The sequence below is a fragment of the Salvia hispanica genome, chromosome 6, assembly GCF_023119035.1.
Source record: "Salvia hispanica cultivar TCC Black 2014 chromosome 6, UniMelb_Shisp_WGS_1.0, whole genome shotgun sequence".
NCBI classification, from domain to species: Eukaryota; Viridiplantae; Streptophyta; class Magnoliopsida; order Lamiales; family Lamiaceae; genus Salvia; species Salvia hispanica.
This window is the reverse complement of record NC_062970.1, coordinates 10,271,647-10,296,460: the sequence shown is the minus strand read 5'-3', so window position 1 is coordinate 10,296,460 and position 24,814 is coordinate 10,271,647. Positions and strand designations below refer to the sequence as shown.

At 35.4% G+C, this 24,814-nt stretch overlaps 2 protein-coding genes across 2 annotated transcripts; both read left to right on the top strand.

Moving 5' to 3' along the window:
• The first annotated feature begins 15,503 nt into the window (after positions 1-15,503).
• On the top strand, positions 15,504-16,830 carry LOC125191652 (EG45-like domain containing protein). The gene is made up of 3 exons (XM_048089047.1): positions 15,504-15,651; positions 16,237-16,513; positions 16,598-16,830. The coding sequence occupies exons 1-3, from the start codon at positions 15,549-15,551 to the stop codon at positions 16,605-16,607; spliced, it is 390 nt and encodes a 129-aa protein (XP_047945004.1). The 5' UTR covers positions 15,504-15,548; the 3' UTR covers positions 16,608-16,830.
• Positions 16,831-19,306: 2,476 nt separating this feature from the next.
• Positions 19,307-20,208, top strand: LOC125197152 (EG45-like domain containing protein). The gene is made up of 3 exons (XM_048095861.1): positions 19,307-19,477; positions 19,664-19,940; positions 20,028-20,208. The coding sequence occupies exons 1-3, from the start codon at positions 19,375-19,377 to the stop codon at positions 20,032-20,034; spliced, it is 387 nt and encodes a 128-aa protein (XP_047951818.1). The 5' UTR covers positions 19,307-19,374; the 3' UTR covers positions 20,035-20,208.
• Positions 20,209-24,814: the final 4,606 nt, after the last annotated feature.

Genomic DNA, 24,814 nt, shown 5'->3' with positions numbered 1-24,814 from the left:
ATCATATTTCTTCATAGCCGCACCAAATCTCCCGAACCATGCTCTTGGAGATTGTTTCAGTCCATACAGTGTCTTCTTTAGTCGGCACACTTCTCCCTCTTTGAAGTCTCCTTCGAAACCAGGAGGGCTCTCCATATAGACTTCTTTCTTCAATTCTCCATGTAGAAAGGCATTTGTAACGTCGAATTGATATAAAGGCCAATCTTTGTTTGCTGCAACGGAGAGCAATACTCGAACTGTATCCATCTTGGCTACCGGGGAAAAAGTCTCTGAGTAATCCACGCCATAAGTCTGAGTGTATCCTTTTGCAACCAATCGAGCTTTGTATCTTTCAATGGACCCATCTGGTCTTCGTTTAATTGTGAATACCCATCTACATCCTACTGCACGTTTCCCTTCTGGGAGCAAACATTTTTCCCAAGTGTGGTTCCTTGCCAGTGCTTTCAATTCTATTTGCATTGCTTCTCTCCACTTTTTACTCTTCATGGCTTCTTCAACTGACTGAGGAATCTCCTCTTCCTCATACAGTGCTTCTTCAAAAGCCTTGGCCATTTTTGTCAAGTTTGCCCTGGCTATATTCCCAACTGAATATCTTGCTTTCCCTCCCCTTTCCGGCGAATATCTTTTGGGTGGGACACCACGATTAATCCGTCGAGGTAGAACATATTGTCCAGTATCTCCATCTACTGGGTAGCATTCAGGAGAATTATCAGTAATAACAGGAATTTCAATTGCAGTATTGTTTACCTCAGGTATCGGAGGGGTTATCGGTGGGTCACTGCGCTCCACGGGTTGTATATTGTTCAAGACTTGCTCGGGGGCAATATTAGCCGGCTCAGTTGGATTCTCAGTAGGATCCGCTGTGTATGGCATAGGTGACCAACTTAGGAAGTCAATCATATTCTCCTCCCCCTGACTCGTAAGTTGGGAACCATAAAAGAACTCACTTTCCAAAAATTGACAGTTCATTGTGGTAATGATCTGTCGACTGTTAGGGTCGTAACATCGATATCCTTTCTGGTTTATACCATATCCCACAAACACACATTTAAGGGCACAAGGAGAGAGTTTGGTACGGTCATTTTTGGGAATATGTACAAATACTGAACATCCAAAAACACGGGGTTTTAGAGATAAAGTAGATGGGACTGTGGCTAAGGAAGATAAGGCTTGGAGAGGAGATTTCATGCTTAGGGTGCGAGTAGGAAGGCGATTGAGAAGGTAAATGGAAGTAGCAACAGCTTCTAACCAGAAATATTTTGGTACCTTTGAATCAAGAAGGAGAGCTCTAGTCATTTCAAGGACAACCCTATTTTTTCGCTCGGCTACCCCATTTTGTTCAGGTGTATAGGCACAAGATGTTTGATGTAATAACCCTTTTTCGGCACAAAAAACTTTCATTTTTGAGTTCACGAATTCCCCACCATTATCGGACCTAAGAATTTGGATCTTAGTTTGGAACTGGGTAAGAATCATAGAGTAAAAATCGACAAACTTAGAAAAGACATCGGATTTATTTTTTAAAAAATAGACCCATGTCATTCTAGTGCAATCATCAATGAATAGGACAAAATAACGGAACCCATGTCCCCCAACAATAGGAGACGGACCCCACACATCAGAATGTATTAAAGAAAACACAGAATCAGCTCTAGTATCAGAAGAAGGAAAAGATTGTCTATGACTCTTAGCCAAAACACAAGTCTCGCAATTAAAAGCCGAAGTCGAAACAAGACCAGGAAATAAAACTTTCAAATAACCTAGAGATGGATGTCCGAACCGCCTATGCCACAACATGGGGTCCTGTTCTGAAGTTCCTTGAGCTAACATCACTTTGCACGATTGAGCAATCTCATCCACATAGTACAACCCGTGGTTCTCAGTGCCACGCCCAATAATTGCTCCCGTCCGAATACCCTGTAAAACACAAAATGTAGGATGCATCAAAAGGGTGCAATCAAGTTCCTTTGTTACTTGGCTGACAGACATCAATTTTTGGCACAGAGATGGAACATAAAGACAATTGGACAGAGTTAAAGATGGAGAAATTCGAATAGTGCCAGCGCCCTCCACCCGAGCTAGTTCTCCGCTGGCAGTTTCAACATATTTTCGCCGTGACGTTGTTAAGCTACATAAATCTGCCAAGTCATACGTCATAGTATCAGTAGCACCGCAATCAAAAATCCATCTTTTATCTTTCTTACCCCCAGTAGACTGTACATTACACAATCGAGCTATAGAAGAATCATCCATGGTAGACCAATTTTTATGTCCTAAAACAGGATTTAAAAAACATTGGTTGGCAGGTTCGGATTTATTTGGATTTTGGGGTTCAGTTTGGTAAGTATTGACTGAATGGGGCATTTTTTCGAATTTTCCGGAACTTGGGGGGGTTCTGGGTAAAGTATGGGGGGGATTTTGTAATAAAGGGGACAAATGAGGGTTTGGGATTAAAATCCCAAACCCAATACCTTCACTTGCGTTCCCACACCGCGCTCTTGCTATCTCCGCCGTCGCCCCCGCATCGCCATCGCCATCGCCTTCGACCGTTGCCCACCACCCACCTCCGATTGGCTCTTCAATCGTCATTCTGGGGTCGTTGCCGGCGTAGGTAGCCTTTTGGCTGCCCGCCGTGGCGACGGCTCCAGTACTTTCCTCCCGCCGGTAACCGTGTAGCTGTGGTGGCTGCTGATTCCGGGCGTGTGGTGGGGCTGGTGGTCTGTTCTGAGTAGGTGGTGGTGGCTGACAGAATCGAGCTCCAAGGCCGGCCCCAATTCTTGCTTCCCCTGATTCGACGGTCGGTGTAACCGACGGCTTCCAAACCGCGGTACGCCTTTCTTGTTTGACGATGCCAAAAGCTTCGTCAGCTGTTGTATCATCCCCAAACTTGAGGATTTCTCTCTGGAGGCTGTCGTATTTGTTGTTGAGGAGTTTGAATCCTATTGAAACTGATTCAATTGATTTGGCCATTTGAATTGGATATCACTTGATTTTGGTTAGCAGGTTTGAGATTGGAAAAAAAAGGAACCGTATATTGCTAGATCTTGGCCGGAGGGCTGGAAAGGTACTGAACGATGATGAAGAAAAATTCTGAGTTCGAGCTTTCTGATTTTGGATTGAAAAAAAAATTAGGATCGAAACATTGCTCGTGATACCATGTTGAATAATCAGATATTGAACATTGGAGAAGATTGTTTATTCACTGAATTATATTTTGAGGATACAATGTATATTGGTATTTATAGGGCAAGAAATATAAATGCATCTAGGGACTAGACAACTTGGAACTCTTCATTATAAATACTATCTCCCCTTTCCAATAGGTTGGGAATTCCTAATTCTCTTTCCAACATCCTTGAGACACCCAAATTCTATTTCCAACATAAAATACTGCATTTTAAAATAATGTCATAAAAAGTCATTTTGTTGTCATAGAATTAAATTCTAATTTATATCCAACACAAATACTTAATAAATGATTGTAATTTATATCCAACACAAATACTGAATAAATGAATTAAAGAAATAAATGTGTATATAGAGCTATGATAACTTATATGTATGGTGATAACTTAATAATCTATCTTTTATGAACAAAATATATCATTTTTGCTAAAAATGATGTTTATATTTAATAAAATAATATTCTTTCAGCATATAAAAATGATACTTATAATCAATAAAATGATGGCCTATTTCTATGGGACGGAGGGAGTATTTTGTTCATATAAAATGTATTCTACTTATATAAAATGATATTTTGGCGAAAATGATATGTTTCAACCATAAAATGATACTCCCTCCGTCCACAAAAATAGTCTCATTTGTGAACGGCACATGTTTTTGTGAAAAATTATTAAAGTAATAGAGAAAGAGAAAAAATGGATAAAGTATGAGAGAGAAAATAGAAAAAGTGGATAAAGTAGGAGAGAGAGAAATGGGCTTTCTAATTTTATAATGAGATTATTTTCTCTGGACATCCCAAAATGGCAAAATGAGACTATTTTTCTTGGACGGAGGGAGTAGGTTATTAATCACCCTAAATATGGGTCATTATGCTAACACACCTTTATATATATGGCAGTGATAATATACAAACTATATTTTTTCTACAAATTCAAAACCACGATATGTACTGTAATATTTCAAGATTTGATATTAACAATTGACAACTTACTTTAACCGAAAATGTTAACACAACATCAACCGATTTAAAAAGTATTAGATGTTATGGTCGATCAAAAAGAGTTTAAAATTTGAAGTTTGGAATTGAAATAACACCAAGATACGAACTAATATTAAATATTACAAAACGATATGAAGCAAAATGATACTACCTCCGTCCCTGAAAATTTGTCCCATTTTTCTATTTCCGTCCGTCCCCCAAAATTTGTCTCATTTCACTTACCATTTTTGGTAGTGGACCCCATATTCCACTAACTCATTCATACTCACATTTTATTATAAAACTAATATATAAAAGTAGGACCCACAAGTAATATGTGCCGGGTCAAAGTGGGACAAATTTTTGGGGACAGAGGTAGTACATAATATGTACTTGAGTCCATCTATTACACAAGTAAGAGCATCCACAATGGGACGCCTTATCTTCCGCCACATCAGTATTTTATCCTCCACCCCATCCACTTGTTGTGGGGTGCCCTATAGCCCGCCCAATAGTTTTAACTACTAGTACTATTTTGTAATATTTATTTTATTTTTTGTATTTGCAAATATATAAAATATTAGCAAAATAAGTATAAAAACAACACAAAATAAAGGCAAACCCTACATTTAGTTGATTAAAAAAAAGTTACAATGATAGTAAAATAGGAAGAGTGAAAAATAAGATGAGAAAGAGAGTGGAGTGAAAGGTGTGAAATGAAGTAAAAATGTGGTGATATATATAGAAGAAATAAAAAAAAATAAAAATGTGTTGCATCTTCCGGTCTTATCCTCCGGACCCCCGCAATGGGATGGAGGATAGGCTGGAGGATGTAAAAATATGGTTCATTGTCCGCGGAGGATGCATAGGACGCTTAGGATGGGAGAAGCATCATCCGCTCACCTGCAGTGACAGACGAGAGCGGACGATACATAGAGCGGGCTATCGTCCGCCCCATTGGGATGCTCTACCAAACAAGTAGTTATTTTCCTCATAAACAATGTGGTGGTTATTTTTAGCAATGTTAAAAGTTACAACCTAAACACATTTTTATTAGATATGGACTGATTTTTTAATTTGATATTATGAAATTGGAATAATATTTCATTTCAAATTCTGTTGATTTGAATCTAAAGAATAGAATTTGAATGAATCAATTAATCCAAATCCTTTATTTAGTAAATTTAAGCAATTCATATGAAATTTGATTCCAATTTAATGTTTTTCATATAAGTGTTAAAATTAACAGTTAAGATTTGATATCTAGTTATGCATTAAAAAATTAGTAATCATGAATTGATCATCTCCTAGGTCATGTTAAAATACATGTAGTACTTTAACCCATAAGTGAGACCAGTCATATACCATTAAATCTTAAAATGAGTTGATGAGATTAAAGCTTACGAGTTATAATATATAATAGAAAAAATATAAAAAAAAAAGTAATATAGTCAATCTGTTAATATAATAATTGTCATGGTTTTTTTTATATATTAAACTTTTTTGATGCATTCATTAATATAAAATCTGTTTATCAACATATACGAAAACTGAAATAGAAATTAAAAAATTTCATCATCCCATCATCGTCGGAACATATGCAATTGAAATTTGGTCAGAATCCATATAAAACTATCTTTAATTTGATATATTTTTTAACGAAAAAATAACTTAAATTGAGAGAGCTACGCAAATTTAAAGTTTTAAGATGATTTTAAGGAGATTATATCGTTAGCTTTGACTACCATTTATAAGAATTGACATTTTATACCATTTAAGGTTATTTAATACTCCTTCGTCCCAAAAAAAAGACTAGTTTTACCATTTGGATTATCCCCTATAATTAGACAAAGTCTAAATATGAAAAGTTTTCAACAACTAATAATCTTACACATAATTTATAATGTGGACCCCACAATCTACTAACACTTATTCCACTATATTTTTCCTCCCTCTCTTACTTTTTTTCATCCCTTTTTTAATTTACTAATTGCATATTAAGACTAATGTGAATCTTAGGAATTCAAGACACATATGTTTGCATCGAACTTGATCTTGTAAATATTTCAATAACCCAAACAAACACAACAAGAAATGAAACAATAAAAATTATGGAAAAGGAAGAAGATGAAGGTGTTATGAGATGGATGCTTGGAACCTATGAACCTTCTACAAAACAATGAAGACAACCCAAGACAACTTTCACCAAAGAGTATTTATACTAGGAGTGTAAAAATATCACAATAAAACTAGATTTGGTAGGCGTTTTGCTAGGTGTCCGACGCTCGACCGCAAACTTTCTGGACTAAACGCCCGACCGGGCGATTCTTGTAGGCAAAACGCCCGCCCGCGCGTTCTTTCTACGTTACGCAACTTTCTTAAAATGACTATAACTTCTTCTCTCGGACTCCGATTGGAGTGTGCAAGGTACTCACACGAAGCCCTTTCGAAGACGAAGACGATGGTGGTTGTAGAGCAGAATTTGGATGTCATCTTAGTAGAAAAATTACTGTTTGAATCAGACTCCAGTTCCACTTGGTTTCTTGTCATGTCTCTACCTCTTCTCGGATTCCAATTAACCCATGAACCTCGATATCGTTGTATTCTACGATTATGAACACCCGGATTCACATAAAACACCCTTGCCATTTGAAAGTTTGTAAATTTTTGGGAACGGGGAGAGTAAATATTTAAATTTAAAATATAATCCATTTAACATTATTTTAATCACTAGATCTCTTAATCTAATAGCTAAAGGTTGATCTTAATTTGAAATTACTTATTATAGTTAGTGTGATGTTATATGGCCCTTATCTCTAAAAGCCCAATTGCCAATGTTTAGTAACCGGGCCCATTATCCAGTGGCCCAGTTATGTGTGTGTTTGGCCCGGGTGGTGTTTGAGAGAAGCCTTTTAACATCCTAACCCTAGATCTTTCTCATCCATTTGGTTTTCTCCCTTCCCTCTGAATAGCTACGCTCTGCAATTCTAGGGTTTGTCCCTTAGTGATTCTCTGTGCTCTGGCTTGAGATCTTCTTCCTCTCTCTCTTTCTCCTGAGTGTTTAATCTCTGGTGAGTGTGTGAGCGGTGTGTAGGAAACCTCTGGTTTCTGGTCTGTGATTCTTGACCGTGAGAGGTTCCTGGTGTGGCTAAGGGTGTGCGAGGAGAAACTTGGAGAGTGTGGTGTGCAGTCTTGTGTTGGTTCGATTCAAGGCCACTGGATCTAGGGTTCTGAGATACATCATTGGTGGATTGTGGTCTGCATGTTGCTTCTTCACTCTTGTGGCAAATCAAGCTGAGATTTGGGGATTTGTGGGCTCGGTGTTAATAGACCTGTGCGGTTGTACGTGGTGCAACTTGAGCCTACTGTGTTTCAAGATCCTCTTTCACTTTTCTCTTTTCTTTGTCTATTTTATAGGCATAGATTGTTTCCTTGAAGTTACTAACCGTGTATTGATATGTTTCAGGAAGATCTAATCAAGTAGTTGCTTAGATCTTGTTCTTTCTTGTAACCGATCTGTTTAGTGAGGGTTGATCACCTCACAAATTGTGTAGACTTCGGTTGTTCAACCTTAGCCTTCGGCTGGTCGATCCCTAACAGTGGTATCAGAGCCACGTTAGGATCAACCAAGGCTAGTGGTTAGCTTCCCTCAAGGATCCGGCCTTCTCAGTGAGTGTTCTGGTAACTTCTTTTGGGTACGAGAGATCTTCGCGAGATCTCTTGCTCTGGTATTGCCTTCTTAGCTTTGTTTGCTTTGGGTCCTCTTGTGTTTTCCGCGAGTATTTGTGTTTTATGTTCCTCTGGCCTGTCTGTTTGTTTCTTGTTGTGTTTTCTTGGTGAGAATAACCTGAGGTGTTGGTGTCATAGTTCAGTAGGAAGCCTATTAAAACTTGTTTGCCACAAAACTGAGGTTCCTCAGTGTGACCCCCTGTGCCCTTGATAAATCAAGCGATTGTAAACTGGGAAATCCACTGATTGAATGTTCTGGGGTGTTAGACTTCCCTCTGGACTTTGTTACTTTTAGTGACCCTGCATTATTTTGGTTATTTTCACTGCAGCTTCTGTTTTCTGTCTGTGTTGCTTGTTTTCTGTGTTTCTTTTGAAAACTGAGTGGTGGTTGGTGTTTATAGCTCTGTGTCTTCTGTGAAAAATGGCCAACCTCCCATTTGGACTCATTCCTTTCAATGGAAAGAATGATTTCAATATTTGGAAACAAAAGCTGAAATGTGTTTTAATTCAACAAAAAGTCTTTAAGGCCATTGATGAGAAATTTTCTGATTCTGATGATGATGCTAAGAAAGCTGAGATGAATGAACTTGCCTGCTCTACTATCCTTTTGAGTTTGAGTGACTCTGTTATTAGGAAAGTTGGTGTTATAGATAATGCCAAGGATATGTGGGATAAACTTGATGAGTTATATACTGAGACTTCTATGTCTAACCACATGTACTTGCTTGAAAAGTTGTTTAAATTCAAATTGAATTTATCCAAGGATATTGATGACAATATTGACACTTTTTCTAAGCTTGTGCAGGATATCAAGAGATCTGGAGACAAAACAATTGATGAGTACACCAGTATTGCTCTCATGAACTCAATTCCAGATTCTTATAGTGATGTCAAGGCAGCCTCCCTGGACTTGATTATTAGTTCCTTGAAGTCTAAGGAACTGGAATTGAAAGAAAAATCTGACTCCAAAGCTGCTCTTAATAAGGCTGCAGGTTAGGTGAAGATCCACTACCAAGCAGAAGGACAAGAAGTCCAATGAGAAAGGGTAAAAAAAGAATCACAGGAGTAAGTCTAGATCTTCTTCATCTCAGGACTTCAAGAAGTCCAGAAGGTGTTACAAGTGTAATGAGCTTGGTCACTACAGCAGAGAATACCCCCTGAAGAAGAATAAGAAAAATGGTGACAATACCAATGACAAACCAATGACAATACTGAGATGATTGCTAATCTGGCAAAAGCTGATGATGATAATGGTACCTGTTTTATGCATTATGACATTATGTCAGTTAATGCTTCCTTGCCGAATGAGTTCAGTAAGAATGAGTGGCTAGTGGACTCTGGCTGCACTTATCATATTTCACCTTTCAAAGAGTTATTTACTGAATTTACACCTGTTACTAATAGTTTTGTCTCTATGGCTGACAATAAGAAGTGCAGGATTGAAGGCATAGGTCAAGTGTGCCTCAAGTTCAACTCTGGAACAGTTTATACACTCAAGAATGTGAAATATGTGCCCAGCTTGTGCTACAATCTTCTATCTTGTGCCTCTCTTGAGGCAGAAGGTTTGGAAGGCAAATGGGGTAATGGTGTCATGAAAATCTTTAAGGGTTCTTTGTGTTTGTTTAAGGCTGATAGAAAATACAACCTGTATGTTTGCACTGCTAAGCCCTTATGTGATGTTTCTGTTGCCCATGTTGTTAAGGACAATAGCACTATTCTGTGGCATAATAGATTAGGACATATGAGTGAAAAAGGCATGCACATTTTGCATAAAAGTGGATATCTATGTGATAAAGATGTTAGCATGCCCCTTCCCTTTTGTGATACATGTGTGTTGGGAAAGCAGCACAGAGTTTCTTTTCCTACTTCTATGCCTGTATCTGTTAGTAAAGATGTGCTTGAATACCTGCATGCTGATGTGTGGGGGCCTTCATCTGTTACTTCACATGGGGGGTGCTCTTATTTCCTATCTGTGGTTGATGACTTTTCAAGAAAAGTCTGGGTTTTCCTTTTAAAGCATAAGTCTGATGTGTTTGAAAAGTTTAAAAATTGGATGTGCTTTGTAGAGAACCAAACAGGAAAAAAGATTAAAACCCTTAGGACTGATAATGGCTTGGAGTTATGCAACTCTCAACTGAATGATCTTTGTGTGACTTCAGGAATTAGGAGACATAAGACTGTCCCCTATACACCACAACAAAATGGTGTTGCAGAGAGGATGAACAGGACTCTGTTAAAGAAGGTTAGGTGTCTTCTTTCTTTGAGTGGTCTGTCAAAAAAAATTTGGGGTGAAGCCTTACATACTGTTGCTTACTTAATAAATAGATCCCCTTCTGTTCCTTTGAAGGTAAAATGCCATGAATCTGTTTTTGCTGGAAAACTTGTGAATCTTTCACACCTTAGAGTTTTTGGCTGTAGTGCCTTCATACACCAAAAGACTGATAAATTAGAACCCAGGTCTAGGAAAGGTATTTTCTTAGGCTACCCTGAAGGTGTGAAAGGGTATAGAATTTGGTTGAGGGATGAACCTGGTTTTAAAGTAACCATCAGTAGGGATGTTGTTTTTAATGAGTCTGACTTCCCTTGTCTTTCAAAAACTTTAAAACCCAGGTCAGATGATGCCTACAGTAAGGTGGAGGGTGCCTCAAGTGAGGTGGAGGGTCCTGTTATCTTTGACTATGTCCCTAATATGTTTGATGCTGATTCTAATGTTGACAATGTGCCTGATAATGTGCCTGAAAATGTGCATATTGATGTCCCTACTAATGTTGTTGATAATGATCCTATCATTGATGATCCCCCTGAGAATGCTTCTGCAAGGGATGTTCCTCCCACTAACAATGATCTCAGGGATTATGTGTTAGCAAGTGATAGGGTAAGAAGGACAAATATATCCAGACCAAAGAGGTTTGGTGAGATGAACAGCTTACTGGCACTAGCTTTCAATGTCTATGAATCAGATGGGGATGAACCCCAATCCTACAAGCAGGCCCTAAAGTCCATGTTTTATCCAAAATGGCTGATAGCCATGGAGGATGAAATGAACTCTCTGATATTAAATAAGACTTGGATTTTAGTCCCTGAACCTGAAAATTGTTCTGTTGTTGAGTGCAGGTGGCTCTACAAGGTAAAGCACGAAGTTGATGGTCTGAGATATAAGGCAAGGCTTGTGGTCAAGGGCTACACTCAACAAGAGGGGGTCGATTATACCGAAATCTTCTCCCCAGTGGTAAAATTTACTACAATTCGCATGATGCTTGCTCTATGTGCTTATTTTAACTGGGAGCTTAAGCAAATGGATGTGAAAACTGCTTTTTTACATGGGGACCTTGATAAGCCCATTTATATGAGACAGCTTGAGGGGTTTGTCAATCCCAAATTTCCTAATCATGTCTGTTTATTAAAGAAGGCTCTCTATGGCTTGAAACAGTCTCCTAGGAGATGGAATATCAAATTTGATCAGTGTATGCAGTCTCTTGGTTTTTCCAGAATGCTTTTGGTCATTGTTTGTATTTCAAAAATCTGAATTCTGTGCTTGTCTTTCTTCTTTTATATGTTGATGACATGTTGATAATGGGTCATAATTCCAAAGATGTTAAATATGTTCAAGATATGCTCTGCACTAACTTTGACATGAAGGATTTAGGCAATGCTCAAAGGATATTGGGCATTGACATTGTCAGAGATAGGAAAAAACATGAGCTGACTCTACACCAAAAGTCCTATGTAAAGAAGATTTTGTCCAAGTTCAATATGGTAAATGTTAAACCTTCCACAGTCCCTTTGGCTGCCCATTTCATCCTCAGTAAGGATCAATGTCCTAAAACTGAAGAAGAAGCTCAGAAAATAAAGAGTATCCCATACTCAAATGCAATTGGGTCAGTCATGTATCTTATGGTGAGTACAAGGCCTGACATAGCATACTCAGTGTCTTGCCTATCAAGGTGTATGTCCAATCCAGGACAACCTCATTGGGAAGCACTTAAGTGGTTACTTAGATATTTGAAACATACTTCACATTATGGTCTTCATTAATCTTAGTGTACAGATTCTACTGACTTGTGTGGTTTTGTAGATTCAAACTATGCTAATGATAGGGATAAGCGGAAATCAACCACCTCTTATGTGTTTACTCTGGGTGGATCCTGTATAAGCTGGAAGTCACAACTCCAGCATATTGTGGCACTGTCCACAACTGAATCTGAGTACATTGCCATCACAGAGGCAATGAAGGAGGCTCTCTCGTTAAAGGGGGTTGCTGGGGAACTTAAATTCCTCAAGAATCATGTTGTTGTATACTCAGATAGTCAATCTGCAATTCAAGTGTGCAAAAATCATGTCTTCCATGATAGGACAAAGCACATTGATGTGAGATTCCACTTCATTAGGTATATTGTGGAGAAAGGTGAGGTGCTGTTGGAGAAAATTCATACTGACCACAATCCAGCAGACATGGGAACCAAGTGCTTGTCAGTTGAAAAGATGCTGACATGTATAAGGAAGCTCCATATTGACTCAGGATAGGTAAATGGTCAGGTATACTCCCTGGTGAAGATTCTTTACTGTTTATGCAATTGTTTTTACTTTGTTTATAAACTGTAAATGTTTTCTTCCCTTTGGAAGTGGTGACTTACTAAAGTTTTTCAAAATCAGTAAGTCTTTATATGGCCCTTATCTCTAAAAGCCCAATTGCCAATGTTTAGTAACCGGGCCCAATATCCATTGGCCCAGTTATGTGTGTGTTTGGCCCGGGTGGTGTTTGAGAGAAGCCTTTTAACATCCTAACCCTAGATCTTTCTCATCCATTTGGTTTTCTCCCTTCCCTCTGAATAGCTACGCTCTGCAATTCTAGGGTTTGTCCCTTAGTGATTCTCTGTGCTCTGGCTTGAGATCTTCTTCCTCTCTCTCTTTCTCCTGAGTGTTTAATCTCTGGTGAGTGTGTGAGCGGTGTGTAGGAAACCTCTGGTTTCTGGTCTGTGATTCTTGACCGTGAGAGGTTCCTGGTGTGGCTAAGGGTGTGAGAGGAGAAACTTGGAGAGTGTGGTGTGCAGTCTTGTGTTGGTTCGATTCAAGGCCACTGGATCTAGGGTTCTAAGATACATCATTGGTGGATTGTGGTCTGCCTGTTGCTTCTTCACTCTTGTGGCAAATCAAGCTGAGATTTGGGGATTTGTGGGCTCGGTGTTAATAGACCTGTGCGGTTGTACGTGGTGCAACTTGAGTCTACTGTGTTTCAAGATCCTCTTTCACTTTTCTCTTTTCTTTGTCTATTTTATAGGCATAGATTGTTTCCTTGAAGTTACTAACCGTGTATTGATATATGTTTCAGGAAGATCTAATCAAGTAGTTTCTTAGATCTTGTTCTTTCTTGTAACTGATCTGTTTAGTGAGTGTTGATCACCTCACAAATTGTGTAGACTTCGGTTGTTCAACCTTAGCCTTCGACTGGTCGATCCCTAACAGATATACTGTTAGATATAAAAGAAAATCTACTTCTTAATTTTGTGAGACAATTAACATGTTGAACTATCGCAGTGTAGGCCGATTAGATATTAATAGCGTTGAATAGTAAACTAACAAGAATAGGGTGTGGTCACGCCTTGGTAATCCTATTTTCTATGAAAATTGAACATAATTAGAATTTATTTTAATTTGACTTTAATGTGTGAATTACAATAGTTGTCAAATGTGGTACGGCTGCAACAGATTTTTCCACAAGACTTCCAGATTACCTTGTCTTATAATTGAATGAATATGTGACAAAATATATTCCCTACTCGCGTAATCTTAATTACTTCTTCTTCAGTTCAATTAAAATTTTTCTTTATAAATCACAAATGAATCATAATATATCATGTGAATATTTCACACCAAATTGAATACTATAAGAAAGAATAATCACTAGTGTGTGCATAGTAAAATCATTCGTACATATATAGTCCTATAGGGGCTTCTTTTCTGTAATTAGATTATTTAAATTAATTAAAAAGTTTTACATATAAAAATTCTCATTTTAGAGGTATACATATTATTCGAACTCACTTTGCTATATCTTCATTCATAATTTTCCATTAAATTTCGTGTGGATTTTGTCTATTAACAATTAATATCAGTGGAAATTTGTGGCACGGCTGCGGAAATTTTTTCCATATTTCAACGTGTAAAATTGAATGAATCTGGGACAAAATAAATTCCACCACTTTATATGATCTTAATTACTTCTCCGATTTCATTACTTTTCGGTTTTAATCGATTTCATTTTTTATTTTCATGACAAATAAAAAATTTGAATAATAATAATACGCTCTTCGTTCCAAGATTTTTTTTGCACCCGTTTTGAAAAAAATAATAATAAATAGTTAAAGTTGAGAAAATATAGAGAAGGTTTTTATTTGTATTATTCTTCTCATATTTTATTTTAATTATTTTAATTATTTATTATTATATTTTCAAAATAAGTGAAATAAAAAAAACTACTCAATTACCAAGGGAATTTATATTATGGGAACATTTAGCTGCCAATTTAATATAAAAATAATAACCCAACTTTGTGTATGCACACAAATACTGATATAGAAATTGTCTATAGATAAAAATGTTGTAGTTATTTTCCGCATACACAAAATGGTGATGAATTTTTTCATTTGAATTAACATGCCAAGAGAAATTGAAATTAATTGCCTTATTTCAATTGATACTAAAAGAAACTCAAATTAAACTCAAATTAATTGTGCACTGCAGTTGTTTTTTTTTTTTATTTGTTTCAATTGAGTTAACCGATATCAAAGATGATTTAAATTAATTACTTTTTTTTTTCAATTAATATACCAACTGAAAATTCAAATGAATCAGCAATAAAATTTTTTTGCTAACAAGTCATTTAATTAATTTATAATATCATTATATTTGAGAATTTAGAATTTTGAAGTTAATCAATTGCGCAAGTAATATAGTACTTCCTCCGTCAACGAAAAATAGTCCCAATTAAATGCAATATATTCATTTTTTTAAATAAAAAATCAGTCATCTTTTTCATTTTAGTTTGCGTATATTTAAAAAATTTCTATTTAAGAACTATTAAAAAAATAAGATTATGAACTATTAAAAATAAGATTATGAACTATATTTAAGATTATGAAGTTAACCACATTTTTGTCATTCTCACTCCTATAATTTATCAATTATGAACTATTAAAAATAAGATTCATATATTCAATTTATAAACATTATTATGCCATTTATAAATGTACTAGTACGATTTATGGGGAAGTGGGGTTACAATATTTTGTTGTTTTGAATTTATATTATTTTCTAAATTATTAATACACGTAGTATATAAACATAATAATTTTATTACAAATATTTCATAATTTAAAAAATAATTATTGCCCATGAACAAATTGGTGATGTTGATAATAAACTACGAAGATCACGAAACAAATTTTTTAATTAACTTTACTCTATTATTAGATCGTCATCAATACATATGTAAATGACGAAACAAGTTAATTAGATTTCACTATGCATTGATTATCTATGTGAAGATCAATATTAACATTCTACTATAAATAGACCACATTTCCATCGGAATATGCAAGATAACCAAAGCTCAAACAAATTTTCAGTGATATAAGAATTACGATATAATTTTAAAATGGCTTTCGCAAAAATGATTATGTTTTCACTTGCTGCAGCTACCATAATCTCCATGGCATCTGCTATCTCTGGAACCGCCACTTACTACGGCCCTCTCGTTCGTAAGACACTCCTTTTTCTCTCTTTCTCTTTCTGTAAGTTATATTCATAGTGAACTATGCAAATGGTCCTTTAGGGTTATATTTTGCATGCCAATAGTCCTGGGACTATAAAAATATCATGGGTATATCCTAGACTATGGTGTCATCACATTTGTGTTAAATATTTTTTTACTATTCATCACAATTTTACACTAAAAATATCCCCAAGGCATGGAGGACATTTTTGGACTTTCATAAAAATGGAATACCTAGGTACTGAATATGATATTTAATCTATCTATATTGGGTAGTATAATATTTTCTTATAGTTTGAGTGCTTCAAATGAAGTTTTCACTTCACTTTTTCAATCATTTTATGCCAAATATTTTTCTGAATCTTACCTTAAAATGAAAATATTATGAATTCTTAAATATATTAATTATAAAAATTAAAATTATAAAAATAACTTCTAGCTAATTTAATTTTGTTCGTTATTCAATTATTTTTTTTAATATTAAAAATTAAAAAATAAAATTAAAAAAATAATCGAATCACAAACAAAATTATATAGCATTACATTTTTAATTATAATTTGATTACTGCAGCATCATCATGCTACGGTTACCAAGACAAAGGCCAGATGGTAGCAGCTGCAAATCCTGCACTGTTCAACAATCGTGCAGCCTGCGGGCAAAGGTACACAATACGGTGCACCGGAGCTACCAACCTAGGGGTGCCGCAGCCATGCCGCAACGGCCCCATCACTGTCACCATCGTTGATCTTTGCCCTGGTTGCGCCACCAACCAGATCGATCTGTCTGAGCATGCTTTCAACCTAATTGCTGACCCTAAAGCGGGAAAAATCCGAATTGAATATAGCCGGTCACTACTGACTACTATATCCTCTCTTTTAATTTTTTTTCATAATTTATTTATGTTGGCTAACGTTGGTTAATAATATTGCAGGGTTCCATGAATTTATGAGCGGGGAGTAGAAGAATGTTTATTTCAGTTACCAATAATAAGATCTACTAATATATACTCATATAATTTCCTCCCCAATAAAGTCTGTGTTCCTGGTGAATGCTTATTTTACTAGACTTGTTGAATAAAGGGCAGGGTTGGCCTTTGATTATAATGACAACTTTTACTAGTCTCTTTATCTAAAATTAAGATTATAATGTTGTTTATTTTATTTAGTTGTGAGATTTACTTTTGTCATTCGTTTAAATACTAGTCAACCAAGATTATTCATTAATTTGGACGGAACGTACGAATTCATAGTTGAAAATCTCAATTCATACTCTCTCAGTCCCATAAAAATAATCTATTCTTGTCATTTTCGTCCATCCACAAAGTTAATCCACGTCGACATATATTTTCACAATTCACTACTAATAATACGAGTCCTGCTATTTATTGAACTACTATTTTAGTAATTCTAAAATTTCTATTTTTGGGAGCCACATTAGCCTAAGGATTATAAGGGTGGAATGGTTTGAAAAATTAAGAATAGAAGATATTAGATATAGATAGATCTCAGGATAATAAGTTTGATGAATAAAATTGTGTCAAGTTCATAAAATCTAACATCACATTATAGTCATCATTTGATCACATTTAAGTAAGTCTGCAAGACTGGATTAATCCTTGAATTGTTTCTAGAATTGGATAAATTTAAACTTGAACCGGAGACTTGACATTGTAGAATATTAACAATTTCTAATGTATCCTTAGATTAAAAAAATTGACACTGCAGTCAAATTTAGTCGCTAGGAAATAGTAACAGTCTTGTGAAGTAATCTAACTAAGTTAATTAAACCATGCTTACCTCTTGAATATTCAACGTAATGTTTATGATTTTTCTCCATCTTCGTGTAAATCTAATCAATTTTATACTATGCCCATAGATTTCTTTTGAGGCGATGTTGAACCACACAATCCATTAATACTATTTCTTTTAATATATACTCCATTCGTCCTAATGAAGATAATTCATTCCTTGGGCGGCACGAAATTTTATACAATTTTATTTTGTGTATTAAGTGGAGAGAGGAAAGTAAGATAAATGAAATAAAGTAGAGGTAAATGTCTTTCCATTTCCATTTGTAGTAATGAGTCATTTTAATTGGAACAAATTAAAAAGGAAAATAGATCATTTTTAATGGGAGAGAGGGGGTACTATTTGTACTATTTTTTCAATCTCTTATTTTAACAATTAAAAATATATTTTAAAATTCATGCCGTTGCATAACTTTCTATATAAAGAAAAATAAGTAATTAAATGAAGGGCACATGAATTAACCCCAGAACATATGCACTCCAAATTAATTTAGAAGGGGATAATACACACAAATACTAAAGCAGAAGTGTCTATACAAGAAAAATGTTGAGATTACTTTTCCATAAGCAAAATGATGACGACTTTTGGCAATAATGAAGGATGGCCAGTCTTCTGGATTCGTACGTTGGACATTTCCTTTTCTTAATTATTCATAAATTGACCGACCATTCAAAAATGACTTTTCAACACAAATCAGTGTTCTCTTATTAGTTCTTGTAATAAAAAGAGATGATGCTCGCTTTGTCTGCTAAAATTAATCTCAGTTATGGACGTGACAGATTTTAATAAAAAAATAAAAAAATAAGAGAACTAGAGAAGAAATGAATAAAGTATGAGAGGAAAGAACGAGTAAGAAAGATGAGAAAAAGTAAGAGAGAAAGAGAAAAGACGAATAAAGTATGAAAAAAAGTTTTCATTTTTGAAATGAGACTATTTTCAATGGACATCCCAAAATGATAAAATAAGAAGATTTTATGGAAGGATGGGGTATTCATTAAAATTACAAACTTTAGTATAAAGACACTATTTCACATGTCCTTTTACTATGGTCGGAAATATTAGTAATTTTTTGGATTGTAAAAAATTCCCATAATGAATTTTTCCTATTATAATTTAAATCCATGCAGCATATTTAGTCATACATAAACTTATGTGGCATTTGAGACATGATGCAATTATGCAATCTGGATTAAAAGAAATATTTTCTTTGCAAATCATTTCAATTCTCCAAAACCATTTTCTCACAATTCTGTCCCACATCAAATTGGTAATAATCTTATCTCACATACGGAGTATATATTATTGGATATTTCTTTCCCCTTATAAGACTTTTTAAAGGAGTTAAGTGGCTTATTCTACATGGTATCGGAGCATGCACAAGTCGATGTTAATCTTGTGGGTTTGCGCGTGTGGAAGTCGATTTGGAGCCTACGCGTGCGGGGGCGTGCAGAAAATCCTCATTCTTATTTCACATAGCTAGACTTGGTAATAATTCCATCTCCATTTATATATTCTTGGATAATCCCCTCTTTTTAAGGACGTGAGTGATCCATTTCTATACGTTAGTCGACACACATGTCGCGATGAATTTAGTAGTCATGACGAAAAGTTAAATGTCGAAATCGAAATAAAAAATCAACGAAAAGAAAATATGATTTATTAGAGAATAAACTGTGGCTATAGTCATCACGAAACAAATTAGAATATTTCTTACTATTAGCCTAACAAAATCAATTCTTCTATCGAGAAAAGTCATCGACAACGACAATAACGTGCGTCGATTTCTAACGAAATTGCATAACATTCCTTGTATAAATAGACCCACATTTCCAACAAAATGTGTAACCAAACCAACTAGCTCAAATCCTCAGCAAGATCACATCTACAACTCAAACAAAAAATGGGTTTTGCAAGAATAGTAATGGTGGCAGTTGTTGCAGCTAGCATAGTTTCCATGGCATCCGCCATCGCTGGAACCGCAACATACTACAGCCCGATTGTCCGTAAGACCACACATCTATGAGATCTCTATATCTTTCTCTATAGTTCTACGTATTCAGTCCCATTAAAAATGAAACATTTTCTTTTTCTAGGATGTTCAATTAAAAATGAAACGTTTATTAAAATAGAAACAATATTATCACTACTTTTTTCCTTCTCTTACTTTACTGTCTCTTCATTAACTGCAGCATCATCATGCTACGGGTTCGAAGACAGAGGCACGATGGTAGCAGCTGCAAATCCTGCACTATTCAACAATCGTGCAGCCTGTGGGGACAGATACACCGTCCAGTGCACCGGGCCCACCAACCAAGGGGTGCCTCAGCCATGCCGCAACGGCCCCATCACTGTCACCATCGTTGATCTCTGCCCGGGTTGCGCTGCCGACCAGATCGATCTCTCTGAGCAAGCTTTCAACCAAATTGCTGACCCTAATGCGGGAAGAATCAGGATTGAATATAACCGGTTAGCATCTATTTTTTTTAAATCTCTTTAATTTATTTAACTTGGTTAATTAGATTTAATAGTACTGATTATGTCATGATTTTGCAGGGTTTGATTGCTTCAAGGATGGCAAAAATAACATCTTATTTATATATAGATCATTTTCATCCTACAATGTTTTATTACTACAACTTCTTATTCAATAAATGGCTAGGAGATATATACTAGCCTCTTGGAAAATGATGTACTAGTCACTTTACTTGGAATAAACAATTTATTATGTGGTGTATATATGTCCTATGAAAGATGGTGTCCTCTCTTTGTCTACTTTTATTTACTTATGAGATTTTATTTTGAAGGGATGGTATTTTGCCTTAGTGTAGAAAGGGTTTTAATGGGATGTTTTAGGTCAAGGACTTTTGCGGAAAATTGGTTAATTAAAAAAGTATATGAAAATGAGTAAGGTGTGGGACCAAGAATTTTGTTGGATTTCTGAAATTAGACTTGCTTATAAAAAAATTTTGAAAAATTAATACATGTACAATTATCAACAAACAACTAAAGGTATTTTAAACCTTGACCTCCAAAATGAGTGCAGAGACCTCAACTAAGCGTTGTAATGAATCATTTCAAGTACATGTTTTACATTTCAAATGCTGGCATTGAACTCTTCTGCAGAATAAATGTAACAGCCTAAATTTTTAGGGTATAATAAATACGGCGACTGCTATCTAGGCGAACTTAAATGCAATAAGAACATAGGCTAGAGTTTCATTTAAAGAGATTTGACCAAGTGTTTAATGAACCATCAAGGCAATAAGTCAACGCTTACTCACGAAAATCAAGATTTAATAGATAACATAGACTAAGCTCAAAAGTCAAGGGTTTACTGTAACTCCAACAAAACGCAATATTTCCCAATATTCCAAAACAAAGAAACAAGTTCAAAACAACCAAAGATAATAAGTTTCCAAAAATTCAGCGGAAGCATTTCAAGAGAAAGCGAAGCTATGTATGAAGACACGACTACACTCAAAGTTCCAAACATCCATGTTATTCGAATCAACTGTCTCAACACCACCGACCGCCCATCGTCGCTCAACCTGCACATCGGGAAAACACATGCAGGGCTGAGTATTTTAAGCATACTCAGTGGACTCATGCCAAAACGTTTTAATAGTTATGCCACCCTTACCATAGTGAACTCGAGGTTTAGCAATTAATTTAAAAGATAGCATCGAGTATCACAAAATATTTCATGGACTGGCCAGTCAAACAATACCTCCCATTTTCTCATCAATCAACAATATCATGGCGCGACGAAGTGTGGCCACACTTTCGCCCACGAGACCGGCCGACTAGCAAGGACGGCTCCCGATCTCTAGTGTACACTAGCCTGATAGGGTTTGCGGCCCTACTCAGACCCGAATTTGTTTATATAGCCCTATAGCCTAATGGAGCGCACTCGCAAACTAGGCATCAAGAACACACAATATCCAAAAATAATCATAGGCATGGCATAACAGTTCAATCCACCCTTATTGTTCCCCTTTCATAAATTTGCAACATAATAGAGAGTTTAAGAATAAAGCCCACCTCGATTTCCTTCGATTTCAAGTACGTACTTCTTCTTGTTATCACACCGAGAACGCGAGCTATCACCTTTAGTTCATGTATTTCAAATAAGTCTCAATCATGGATCAAAATCATGCATGTTCTCACGTTTCCCTTTCCCATCGATTATTTTCAATATTCCCATTCAAAATCAAAGTACGATTATCATATCGTTTTTATTCACACAACTCCAGATTTATCATCAAATCGTGACACGCATGAGTGTTTTCCACACACAACACACGCGCACACACACAACGCATGTGCACGCATCCCGAGGCGTGCACACACACACACACGGTCACACAGACATACACATATGCATCCCAAATTCATCGATTAATTTCCCCTTCACTCATTCTAAATGCATGTGGACTCAAGAACACCGAGTGATCGGTAGAAGAGAAGATCAAGAAAAAATAAAATAAAAATACTTTTTCAATAGAACAATCGGTAGGAAACAAGTAGGATCATGATTCTTCAACAAATTCTCGAATTTCAGCTTCAATTCTTCAAACAAGATGAAGAAATAATGGAGAAAGTAGAAGAAAAATTTGAGAGAGAGAGTGGGAGAGAGATCGGCGAGAGAGAGGGAGAGAGGGGACGATTTTTGTGATGCTAGGGTTTTGACTTTCCCTCTTATATTTATAGAGTGCAAGATATAATCCAATAATTAAATAAATCAAGATTTGGAGGAGATTTGGTGGGTGATTGGCGTTATTTCTAGTGAGGAATAAGGGGGAATTCGAATTTCATGCTATTTAATTAGCATATAATTTTATTTGGATATTTTACGGAGCAGAATAAAATATCACGGAGCAAGAATAAAAATAATAATTCTCCCCAATTAAATAGGAATAGGCGTGATTTTCAATTCCTACTCCAAGGAATTAATTAAAATCCTAATTTAAATAGGATATGACAAGATCTTCTTAGATTTGGCAAGATATGCTAGAATATTTGAATTTATTTATGGAAGAGAATAAACAAGGGATCAAATAATATAATAATAAAATCCCTTCATCCATAAAGTAGGGGATTTTCGAATATCACCCTTGAGACAAACATAGGGGCCGAAAATTTCATCAATTAAATAAGGAATATTGGACTTTGGATTTAATTCAGATAATTATCCCAAGCAATAATTAAATCCAAGAAAAACATGATTTCTTCTCCATTAAATAGGAAGGGTCGAAAATTCCACTTAATTAAATAATGCTCATATTTAATTCTCACTCATCCCTTAGGAAAAATAATTTGCCACAATATTATTTCACCCCACATCAAAATATTCACAAATTCGAATTTCACCTCCACTTCACATTTTCCAACGACTTTGACCATTCCACGGCCACGTCATAATTTCCACAATATTGACTATTCAATAGCCACGTCACATATTCAACAAGTTTGACTATTCAACTCAAACTCAACTCAATATCGCAATTAGGTCACAAAGAATATTGCAATAAATCACTAATCATTTAATTCCACTTATATCATAGCATTAAAAGTATTTAATGCAAAAATTTTCACGTCACAAAAATTAGGGTTCGAAAAAGCAGGGCGTTACAATAAAAGTCTTAAATACCGGGTAGATATATGTCCCAAACGTTGATGTAATAGCGTTTTAATTTATTTGGTCCACGTATTTACAACCCGTGACGTTTAATGTCATGTCCAATAGTTTTCTACGTCTATGTAAACGATCAAGAGAGGATAAATTAGCAGGTTTGTGTTAAAATGACAACATTACTTCTTAAAGTGATATCGTGCACCACATATCCAGCAATATTATAAACACTACACAACAATATTATAAACGCTACACAACAATCTATAGATTGCTTTATAGGGTGTTGGATATTGCTGGCCAAGAAAAAAATGTTGTATATAGTGTTAGTGTTGTATATTGCTGGCGTAGATTTTTACACTTGAACATTTTTTTTATTGCCACATGGCAGCTTATTATTCGTCCACGTGTACAAATGATTAGCTAGGAATGGTGGTATGGTGTTATTTTAAGAGGTGTTGTCATTTTAACGCACCCCTAAATTAGCATGTAGAATTAAGTTACTCTCTCCGTGTACATGTTAATTGACTCATTATTCTATTTTAAAAAGTTTCAAAATAATTGCGTCATATTTATTTTTGGAAAAAAAGTAACACTTTCTTTTACTTTATTCTCTCTCCATCCCTCTCACTTTATTCACATCCACTTAACACACTATTCTTATTCTCTGTGCCAAAAGAAGTGTCTCTATTAATAAGAAACCTAGGGAGTATTTAGTAGCATGACCGATAAAAATCAATTTATTTTTTTAACGAATAAATATATACATACTTGATATTCACAAGGTAGATGAGATTTCAATACATTTAGCCTAATTGTGTTTGGTTTGGTTAATTAATTGTGAATGCTGATTTTGGATTCATATGAATAAGAATTAGATTGGTTGGTAAAATGGCCCCAATTAAAATATCATTTTGTTCAATGAGTCCATTAATCTCTTTTAAAAATTAATCAATGAGTTTGGTCATTATAATTAATTAATTAGTTTTATTCAACTAATTATACCAATTAATTAAATGACTTCATTTAGTTAGTGAGCTATTGGATTTAATTGGCTTGTTTACATAACTAAACGAGTATTTCGAGAAAACAAATGGAAAGAATCAAAGAAAAGTAGTAAAAGGTGATATTGTGTTACAGCATTGCACATTAAAATTAGATAAAACAAATAAAAATTACTTTTTCATATGTGACCCCGGTCGTTGGACGTCGCACATCGTGCCAAATTCACGGGCCAGATATCGTTTGGGGGGTCCGGAAGCAAGGACAAAGATGAAAGCAATTTGCAAAGGTGACCTGAGGGTGGGACAAATGGTATAGCCTAAGACACCGACCGGGTAGTTCGAGAGGATCCAAGGACTCGACCTGATGCGTGGCGTAGGTGGCAGGAAGGGCCACCCAACCTGGTGGCAAAATTATTAGTCCACGTACTCCAGTATATAAACATAATAATTTTATTACAAATATTTCATAATTTAAAAAATAATTATAATTACCCATGAACAAATTGGTGATATTGATAATAAACTAAGAAGATCACGAAACAAATTCTTTTGAATTAATTTTACTCTATTATTAGATCATCATCAATACATATGTAAATGACGAAACAAGTTAATTAATTAGACTATTTCACTGTGCATTGACAATCTATGTGAACGTCAATATTAACATTCTATTATAAATAGACCACATTTCCAGCGAAATA

Excerpts from the sequence above, each read along its gene's own strand:
- LOC125191652 (XM_048089047.1), top strand. The coding sequence starts at position 15,549 with ATGGCTTTCGCAAAAATGATTATGTTTTCACTTGCTGCAGCTACCATA. Across the intron at positions 15,652-16,236 it reads TTACTACGGCCCTCTCGTTC|CATCATCATGCTACGGTTAC; the intron begins GTAAGACACTCC and ends TGATTACTGCAG.
- LOC125197152 (XM_048095861.1), top strand. The coding sequence starts at position 19,375 with ATGGGTTTTGCAAGAATAGTAATGGTGGCAGTTGTTGCAGCTAGCATA. Across the intron at positions 19,478-19,663 it reads ATACTACAGCCCGATTGTCC|CATCATCATGCTACGGGTTC; the intron begins GTAAGACCACAC and ends CATTAACTGCAG.